A 10,900-nucleotide genomic window follows, 5' to 3' on the forward strand; every position below is an offset into this window, starting at 1 on the left:
AACTCCATTGTGTTCATACCTCTATCACCTGTAGGAACTTCATTGTGTTCATACCTCTATCACCTGTAGGAACTCCATTGTGTTCATACCCCTATCACCTGTAGGAACTTCATTGTGTTCATACCCCTATCACCTGTAGGAACTTCATTGTTTCATACCTCTATCACCTGTAGGAACTTCATTGTGTTCATACCCCTATCACCTGTAGGAACTCCATTGTGTTCATACCCCTATCACCTGTAGGAACTTCATTGTGTTCTTACCCCTATCACCTGTAGGAACTCCATTGTGTTCTTACCCCTATCACCTGTAGGAACTCCATTGTGTTCTTACCCCTATCACCTGAAGGAACTTCATTGTTTTAAACCCCTATCACCTGTAGGAACTCCATTGTGTTCATACCCCTATCACCTGTAGGAACTTCATTGTGTTCATACCCCTATCACCTGTAGGAACTCCATTGTGTTCATACCCCTATCACCTGTAGGAACTTCATTGTTTCATACCCCTATCACCTGTAGGAACTCCATTGTGTTCATACCCCTATCACCTGTAGGAACTTCATTGTTTCATACCCCTATCACCTGTAGGAACTTCATTGTGTTCATACCCCTATCACCTGTAGGAACTCCATTGTGTTCTTACCTCTATCACCTGTAGGAACTTCATTGTGTTCATACCCCTATCACCTGTAGGAACTCCATTGTTTCATACCCCTATCACCTGTAGGAACTTCATTGTGTTCTTACCCCTATCACCTGTAGGAACTCCATTGTGTTCATACCCTTATCACCTGTAGGAACTCCATTGTGTTCTTACCCCTATCACCTGTAGGAACTTCATTGTGTTCATACCTCTATCACCTGTAGGAACTTCATTGTTTCATACCCCTATCACCTGTAGGAACTTCATTGTGTTCATACATCTATCACCTGTAGGATCTATATTGTGTTCATACCTCTATCACCTGTAGGAACTTCATTGTTTCATACCCCTATCACCTGTAGGAACTTCATTGTTTCATACATCTATCACCTGTAGGAACTTCATTGTTTCATACCCCTATCACCTGTAGGAACTTCATTGTTTCATACCCTTATCACCTGTATGAACTTCATTTTGTTCATACCCCTATCACCTGTAGGAACTTCATTGTTTCATACCTCTATCACCTGTAGGAACTTCATTGTTTCATACCTCTATCACCTGTAGGAACTTCATTGTTTCATACCTGTATCACCTGAAGGAACTTCATTGTTTTAAACCTCTATCACCTGTAGGAACTCCATTGTGTTCATACCCCTATCACCTGTAGGAACTTCATTGTGTTCATACCCCTATCACCTGTAGGAACTATATTGTGTTCATACCCCTATCACCTGTATGAACTTCATTGTTTCATACCCCTATCACCTGTAGGAACTCCATTGTGTTCATACCCCTATCACCTGTAGGAACTTCATTGTTTCATACCCCTATCACCTGTAGGAACTTCATTGTGTTCATACCCCTATCACCTGTAGGAACTTCATTGTTTCATACCCCTATCACCTGTATGAACTTCATTGTTTCATACCCCTATCACCATATCGTTCTCGTGACATAACGCAGTGAACGGCGAAACTTCGACCAACCCACTTCGTTACAGTCCGTTCATCAGATTACTGGAGGGTAACGGAATGGGTTGCTAGTTGGTATTCGACGTTGAAGGTGAGAAAATATAGCGGACGTCCACTAGTTATATAAGCCAATATTGGGTAAAATGAATGAACGGGTGTTGTTCTTCATGATATTTTGGCCATTGGAACTTTGTATATGTACGACACTGTTTCGATACTTATTTAATATTTCTACGGACGTGCATTACAATGTGTAGGTTTAATATAAAATGGGACGAGTTACGGTTTTTATACGAATTATTAGAAAGTTCAATTTTTGGTACGATGTACACTTTAAGGTCACTAATACGCATCGAGTACGATTTAAGGTTCCGTACGGGCTTTGAAAAACGACACTAGAATAATAACACGTACGATGCGATGAATAAACTGGGTAGAGGAGAAGAAGAGTTCCCTTGTTTAGGATAAATGAAAATGGTTAAATGCAAATCGGACCAAACCATACCCGTACAGTATGATTTGAACTAACTAGGTAGAATACAAAAATTGTGTATCGGTATAGGAAAACAGAGAGCTAACCTGAGGTGTAGATAATCATGACTTGAGAAACTCGTTAATGACCTTTAGCTTACATGTCACCTACCACTTGTGCAAAATTATCTAGCTATGGTCAATTTCCTTCCTACAGTATATTCACATTTATGTGTATATACTCGCCAATTTTGTATCAGCCCTGGTCGGAGGGACAGGACTAAACTTATATACTAGGACAAGTGAACACATGGCATATGCAAACCAAACTTGGCAGAGGATTACAAGCTAACACTTTGAAATCAATTTCTCAAAATTATCTTGTGTCCCTTGTAAGTTAAGCTATACTACCTATTTTTTTGTTTTATTGAGTGTATGTTTCAATAAATGGTCACCTTTTCAAGATATTTTTTACTTTGAAAGGAAAACATTTGGATGATCATCACGATACAGTATCTTTATAAAGCACAATTAAGATTAAAGATGCACCCTTACTCCAAAATAAGATTTACCTCAATCAATAAAATTGTTTTTATATTCCAAAAAGGATAAATAAATGTCTGAAATATTGGTCCCTGTGAAGGTTATCGAGTTTAATTTGAAAGAAATGAGCATTAAACACAGTATTTTACCTTATGTGACTATAGTAGATCAGAGTAAATAGTTTAGCATTTACTTATCATTTAATATTTTTGCGTTTTCTGCTATTAAATACAAAGTTATAATCCTGTTATCAGTAAATAATATTTATCATAAATGCATTATTTATTAAGTAGTTTAACGTTTATCACTCAAAATTGATGTTTGTTATACATGTGTATGTATTGACTTTGAATAAGAGTGTCACTTTAGGTTAGATCTCTGGCTTAATGAAGCTACTTAAGCTTGTAACACCACATAATATTTGAGAAATTGGGGCCTGAATTTATTAACAGAATAAGGCTTGTATTAAGTGTTTCAGGTGACAAAGAATAATGCTACCACTGCTTGACGGCAAACTCAGTTAGAATTATGTTAATGCTTTCGTTTTTTCTTTCAAGAAGTTAAAGCAGTTTTTGTTCACGATAGTACAATTACAGAAAGTTCAATGCAAAATAAATAATTGTTTCGTATTATATTGCGTTGAAGACGAAACCGTCTCAAGATAAACAATGAATAACCAAGACAATAGACAACTGCTCACAAACAAAAGTGGTTCCATTTTACATTAGATTATATTTCCGTTGTAAATTCCGGTTTACATCCGTTTCCATTTATGTAGCGCATGCTATTCCGCACATGATATGATCTTTGGTTTCAAGATTTTATTTGCTTAAAATTCGAATCAGTTTTTATTTATTTTATATTTGGTCTCAGTGCTTCAAAGCAACCATTCATTATGCACCCGCTTTAAATAAATTCACAATATATAACGTATTAACATAATTTTAAGTTATTAATGCACGTCGCATTGCTTTCATACGTGTTACATGTCACCAAAAGAGAAGCCTCGTGTGATTTAATTGCATATTCGGGGTAATATGAGATCTGAAAGCTTACGTACTTATTCGTTTGTGATACTTGGTATTACACTGTTTACATTAGCTCATTGATATTCAGTGTGGACTTTAACATTCTCTGTCAAAGATAAATTTGAAGTATAGACATTAAAAAAGTTTACCAGGTTTAAACGAAACATTAAAATATTAAGTTATTGATTATACATTTGGTCCATTGATCGGTACTCTACTGCAAAACCTGGATTTTCAAATCATTTAGTCAACATGCATAACGCTTTATGTATCATTGTAATTTTCTGTATTTTACCTTCTTTAAATAGTGTTGATATCAAAAGCCAGTTTACGGATAAATTAATATTTAAAGTGCACGGAGATGATTTCAACAGGGTATCTGAGGAGCTGTCTCAGTCCTATGACTTTCTGTACAAGGTAAGTGTTTATGTTATGTGTTTTAGTAATATAAATGTCTTTCACATGTATGCGCGGCTGATGGAAAAATTCGACCCGAGGGCACGTGCGGAACCTCTATAACGAGGCTTACGGAGTTAACGGCCATGCACCGAGGATATTTTTTATCAGCGATTACCTGTTAACGAATGTTTTTCTTGTATACCGAAAAGTATTTGAATTGAAGTGCAGTTTTGACGTTGTCAGTGTTTTTTGGTATTTCACCAAATAGCACGTGTAAAGTTGTTTGTAGACACCAACGTCAACATGCGCAGTAACTTGAAGTGAACGTAAAATAGTTCCCGATTGACGTCGCCGTTTTATGGATTTTATTTAATTTTGAATCAATATTTTTTGTGGATTACATTTTTCTGTCTCTGCACTTGTAAATCTCTCTACTTTTAATTTAGTATCAATTAAAATATTAATCTGAAATGGCGCGAAGATGCACATGAGTCGTCTTATTGTGGGGTGGGTTGAACAGAAATTTCCCAAACAACCTAGATTTTTGAAATTAACTCCGTGCTCGAAGCGCGATTTGTATAATTCCAATCACGAGGGTTTTGCGTATAAAAACTGTTTGTACCATATTTTCAAGGACAGCTTTCAATAATTAACATGTGAATATCGTTGTAAAATATCCACAAACTACTTATTGCACTTTTAAGTTCTTCCTACTTCTTATCAGACCGAATGGTATTGTAATAAATCAATAGTAATTTTCCCTCATGAATACAATAACTGACACTCAAGCACACGGTTTGGTAAGATTATACTTTTAGCTCAATTTGTCTCATGATTGAAATGTATGGTTGTGTTGTTGCAGATCGTTCCTGGCATCTATGTCTACGAACAGAAAGGTCTTGCTGGACATGAGCTGACCAAAGCAGAGATAGACAACCTCAGGCGAAAGTTTCAGGTGACTTCCTTTATCTACTACTTCTGTAACTTGTCATTAATAGATAACGGATTTCAATAGCTTTAAACCTTAACAATTAAGTATTTAGCTTATTACTTCCATCGCATTCGTAATTCCAAAATACTTACATACTAGGTTAAATCCTCTAGAACTAAACAGCCATACATTGTTATAACTGAGATTGAAACCGACAAAAGTGATCTTACACGTCTTTAAAATATGGTCATACTTTTAAGTGTTTGTCATTGCTCATATAAATAATTGTTAAATAAAATGAGAACTAATTGCGCAACAAACTAAATAATGTATAGGTTGCAAATCACCTTGTATATGGAAACGTGTACGTATGGGCTACTTTTTGTTAACTTTGTCATCAATGTATGTGTAATTCGTACAAGCATAAAATGACGTGTGATATATGAAGGAAACTGATTTATGGTAGTATTAGGGAGCTTACAAGTACCCTTTTAAAGTGACAATTAGCAGACGCTTTTTTTTCGAAAATTCAGGACAAGACTGACTAATCTTAGTTATATAAACTTCAGGTTGAGGATGTGGAACAAGTCCGCCGGATGTCCTTGCAGCCAACAGCCGAAGCAATATGTCTATCCGCCTTGGTTAGTGTGTTTATAGTTTTTGCACACCATGTGTCTTTGGAACAATAAACTCTCATTATTGTTATTATTCTTCGAGTCATCTTTATAGGTAAGAACTTCAAATATCATTCGCTTTATTAGCAATTAATTTCAAACTTACTAACATAATGTTAAAGAGGTTAATGTAAATTGGTTGAACAAAAGTTGAAACCAAACACAATTACAATTGACCCAATCATCTGATAACGGATAAAGAACAATCAATATCAGCATACAACGAACATGCAGGCTGTTCTTCTTCAGAGTTGATCAGAACCGAGGTTATTCTTTATATGGATGAGAATGAATAAAAACTAGCCATTCATGCGCTCTCTGATTTTGTAGCCGCCTTCTGACGAAGTCACTGAGTTCGGAATGGGTATCCAGCAGGCAAGATCGAAAGGATATACAGGAGAAACTGTAACTGTGGGTGTCCTAGACGCTGGAGCATGTACAGATAATCTCTTCTTGAAGGACAGAATTGTAAGTTATCCATTTAAGTTTAAAAACAATAAGAACACATATTCACCTGACCTTTGCTAAACTAACGCATCAATTGCGAACAAACATATCAGCAGCAAACTGCTTTGAACAATGCATTATCTAACGCCTGATAGCACAGTTTTTAGTGCAATTTATTTATTTCATATATTTAATTCCTATTTCCCTCCCAACTTACATTAGATAAACATTGGTGCCTATAACATTACAGAACAAGAAACTGTCCTGGAACTTTATTGGCAATTCACCAAATGTTACTCCAGACTGGAATCCTGACTATGTGGAAACATTTCCCTTTTCGGAGTAAGTAAAAAGCCTTACTATATTTATCCCTTCCACTCCTGCCTATTACCATGTATACTTACACTTATGACAGGCTTGTACTATATATTTGTCTGTTTTGACGCGGAGCTATTTTACTGACTTCAGTCACGGCACAAATATGTGCGGTATGGTATCATCTTCAGGAGGATGTGGCGGTGGGGTCGCTCAGGGCTCAAGACTTTCAGGTAGTGATGCTCATAATATTTTGTTCGACATTGATGTAATATATTTATTGACATTGATACGATACTTTCTTCTGCTGCAATGCTCATGGCATAAAGGGTAAATCATACTCTTACAATTTATACTTAATATTCATAAACCGTTGCAAGTGTTGAAAGTAGTTCGTGTGGACACAACGTGTTCCCAAATGACATGTATGGACGAAGATCACTACGCCCAGGGTCTAGCTTTCTGCCCCGAAGACATCCATATCTACGCAAGTGGACTCATCATTTCTGACTCTCCTTTTACGGATGTAAGCATCGCCATAAAAGCAACCATAGAAAACGGAATCCTTAAGGTAAGTTTTCGCTCGGTTTGTTTCCTTTTCACATTTATACATTTTATAAGTGGTAAGCAGATTATTATGCGTTTTTAATATTATAACACGCTTTAAATGTTAAACTAAAACAAATCATTATTTTAGTTGTTGCGGGACTGTTTATATTTCGTTCTATATAGTGCTATGTGTGTTTTAAATGCGTTGTAGGGCCGAAGAGGGAAAGGTTCCATTTACGTGTACCCGGCGGGAAACGTTGGTAATGGTTTGGTGAACAACCCATACACCGTATCGATCAACGGTATCGGTGTTAACGGTACCGTCCCTAGCTTTGCAACGCCAAGTGCTACCGTTCTCACTTCCGCTCTCGCTGAAGGCAGCACGCTCGAGTCTAAATTGATGGTAAACGATATAATTTTGTTCATCTAAAAAAACGATTAGCAAACAAATATTGTATCGATCCTAAATTCATTAAGGTTTGCTCATTATACGTAAGCAAATAGAGACAATTTAATAGCCTGTATTCATAGTTTAATGTCAAAGTATATACAATGATGATATATATATACATGTTCAATACTACTGTTACATTCCCAAGTATCAAGGTTTTCTCACTTTTAATCATAAACTAATATACCTCTGTTTATTACAGTCGACGACGTCCTGCCGACGGTGGCGGAACTGTACTGCCTTCTGTGGGCTGTCCCCCGCCACTGCCATTACCGCGGCAATCACCACATTCGCCCTTCAAAACAAGTAAGTACCAAACTGTTTTTTTGGTGTTTTTTGTGTGAGTGGGGGGAGGGCGATTTGCTCTGCAACAACACTTACTTATTTCATTTCTGCGCCTACGAAAGCAGTGTAACAAATAGTTGTTAAAACATAGTTAACAGGAGGCTGTTGACAGCGATGCGCTTAACAAGTCAGAAAATTATTGTTATATTTTACCCACTTTTAGGATAACTATTTCAAATTATATTTTATAGAAAGTCTGTGTTTGATGTTAATTAATGCATGAAGTAAACCCACATACGGGTTTAGAACTTTACTTCTAGTTATTGTCAATATAAGCTATCCAGTGCATTCTCAAAACTATGATGTTTCAAATGTTAATTTATTACATTTTAGTGCCGCGTTGACGTACAGAGACGTATTCCATATCATAGTTCAGGCCTCTGAACACGAGCATTTAGGGTCCGAGTCGTCCAACTTCAAAACGAACGCTGCCGGCAAGCGCTGTGAGTTGATTAAGTTGGAAGTTCACTCCGCAAATCCAAAAACAAATTGATAAAATAAGGATTGATATTTATGTTGTCTTTTTGTGTTGACGTTGTTCTGTTTGCTTCTGAGGCTTTGTATCAATGTGTAATTGAACAATAACACAGTAGGAAAAAAACCTGCATAATTTGTCCCTGTAGTTTCAAATTTGATGTGATGCGGCGATTTAATGTGATTAAGATAAGTATATCAAAAATGATCTCTAGTTTAGGAAATTAGAACATCTGACTACAGATGCCTATCGTTTCAGTCCACAGCGTGTTCGGATTCGGTCAGTTGAATGCAGAGAAAGTCGGTAGTTTAGCCTTTAACTGGACTCTGGTAGATCGCCTGGTTGCAATCACTCAAACGCTATCAGATAGGCATGCAGAGTAAGTGCTTTTCAGTCACTTGAATATTTTACCACACTCTGTGGAACTCGAGTGTTTATATGATTATTAATATGAGATGAACAATTTGAGCTAAGTATGCATTGCATGCTTCGCCTTTCTGTCAATTTGACTTTGACGTTAAACCACCGATTACTAACCCTTGTGTTAATTCAGACGCTAAAGCAACTACATCTAAACGTTTTACTGTCGCATATCAACTGTGCAGCAGTTTACTGTTTCTATGTAACACAATTATATCTTCTTTATCCAGATGCAAGAACAACAAATGTTCGATCAAGGTACACGTTGCGTGTACAGAGACCTCCGCGTGTGTCCGTTTCTTGGAGCAAGTTCTCGTGACGGTGACATTGACTACCACATCTATGGAGAACTGTAGGCTATATATCGAATCACCGGGCGGGACCAGGTCTGTTCTGTTTGACCGAGGCCAGTCGAACGAAGGGACTGTTAATAATTTTGAGTTACGTTCTGTCCACTTTTGGGACGAACCATCTATTGGGGATTGGACCATCAATTTCGAGATAGAGAGTCAAGTGGCAGGTACATCCGCACTGCTACTTTGGGTTGTATTTTCGAGTAATGCGATTTATCATAAACAGCGTAGCATTATGCTTTAATAAAGCCTTTAGCTTTTTAAGTGCAATCCTATGTTCTTATCCCAATAATAAAATCACAAATTTATAAAACATGTATACAAATACTGACTTGTACAATTTACTAATATTAATTATACATTTCGTTCAAAAATGTTATGATGCGAATTAAACTGACTGAAATTAACTACATGATTTGATTGCAGAGACCCTTACGCTGAGTGTGAGCTCCATGACTTGGTATGGTACTGGTAAAAAGGCGCCGGTCCCAAATCCTCCAGAGCCCATCAAAAACCAAAAAGGAGAATTCTCGTTCGGAGCATTCGCAGCTATTCTCTACCCTATCATAGTTTTCTGTGGAACAGCATGTTTTCTTTATTGTGGAATAAAACGTGGCTGGTGAAATATCAATGATGCCGGGCAATGGATTTTATGTTGAGCTAACCTTATATTTCTTTGCCATATACAGATTGCTCTTCTCTGAAACGATGTGTTTCAAATAATGTGTAACAAGTATGGTTGTTGGTATGCTTAGTTAAGCAGGTCAATTATTGTGGTTGCTTTGACCTTTCAGAAGCTTGTTTGCTGATAACATGTTTTAAGTCATTGTGTTTTGTATTTTAATATATGTACAATGTGTAAAGAACTAGGTCATTGGGTATTGTGTTTATATGTAAAATGTGTATTGAACTAGGTCATTGTGTATTGTATTTATATGTACAATGTGTATAGAACTAGGGCGTTGTGTATTGTATTAATATTTACCATGTGTATAGAACTAGGTCGCTGTTTATTGCATTTATATGCTCAGCGTGTAAGAAAACTAGGCCCTCGTGTTCTATTCTTTTACTTATATGTACAAGGCTGTAAAGAGCTAGGTCCTGGTGTATTGTTATGCCTTTTTCAAAGGGAGAATATTTAAATAAAATATATATGTGCAAGGTGTATGTAACTAGGTCCTCGTGTATTGTATATTCTTTTGTATATGTACAAGGTGTAAAGAATGAGACCCTCGTGTTTTGTTTATATGCGTACAAGATGTAAAGAACTAGGTAATTAAGTATTGTATATATATATATCTACAAGGTGTAAAAAACTGGGTCAATATGTATTGATTATATATATATATATATATATATAAACCAGGTGTAAAATCACTAAGTCCTCGTGTTTTTATTAATGTGTACAAAGTGTAAATACTAGGCTCTCGTGTGTGTTGTATAAAATTGATGTAGAGACAATAAATAAGTATACACACTACTTTTGACAGCAATATGCGGGGGTGGTCCAAGGGGATTCATGCAATGAAGAGATTTAAACACAGGTTATAAGCATATAATTATATCATGTACATTTATAGAAAAAGTGAGATTGATAACATTGCAAGGAACAATTTGGTATCACGAACGTCCCATCTACTGTCATTTATGCGACGCGCGGTCGACGTTAATTCTGACGTCATAAATTTAGCGTCAAACCAGTTATACACTTTTCTCAAAGTAATCCCCTCGGTGCTTTACGCAGCTATGATTCCGTTTTACCCAAGCTTGGAACAAAATTGACAACCGAGTCAGCAGGTGTATCCTTATTAAATGCTAATATGGTCGTCACTTGATTCTAAAATCTTACCTCGTAACTGTTCTTTTAGCGCTGTTGGATG

At 36.5% G+C, this 10,900-nt stretch overlaps 1 protein-coding gene across 1 annotated transcript; it reads left to right on the forward strand.

Moving 5' to 3' along the window:
• Window positions 1-3,694: 3,694 nt before the first annotated feature.
• On the forward strand, window positions 3,695-10,402 carry LOC128242519 (neuroendocrine convertase 2-like). Its single transcript, XM_052959694.1, has 13 exons — window positions 3,695-4,078; window positions 4,923-5,015; window positions 5,561-5,632; window positions 5,996-6,133; window positions 6,363-6,454; window positions 6,581-6,660; window positions 6,808-6,998; window positions 7,188-7,379; window positions 7,630-7,733; window positions 8,106-8,215; window positions 8,506-8,626; window positions 8,898-9,187; window positions 9,447-10,402. The coding sequence occupies exons 1-13, from the start codon at window positions 3,914-3,916 to the stop codon at window positions 9,641-9,643; spliced, it is 1,845 nt and encodes a 614-aa protein (XP_052815654.1). The 5' UTR covers window positions 3,695-3,913; the 3' UTR covers window positions 9,644-10,402.
• The last annotated feature ends 498 nt before the right edge of the window (window positions 10,403-10,900 follow it).

The sequence above is a fragment of the Mya arenaria genome, chromosome 8 (assembly GCF_026914265.1).
Source record: "Mya arenaria isolate MELC-2E11 chromosome 8, ASM2691426v1".
Lineage (NCBI taxonomy): Eukaryota > Metazoa > Mollusca > Bivalvia > Myida > Myidae > Mya > Mya arenaria.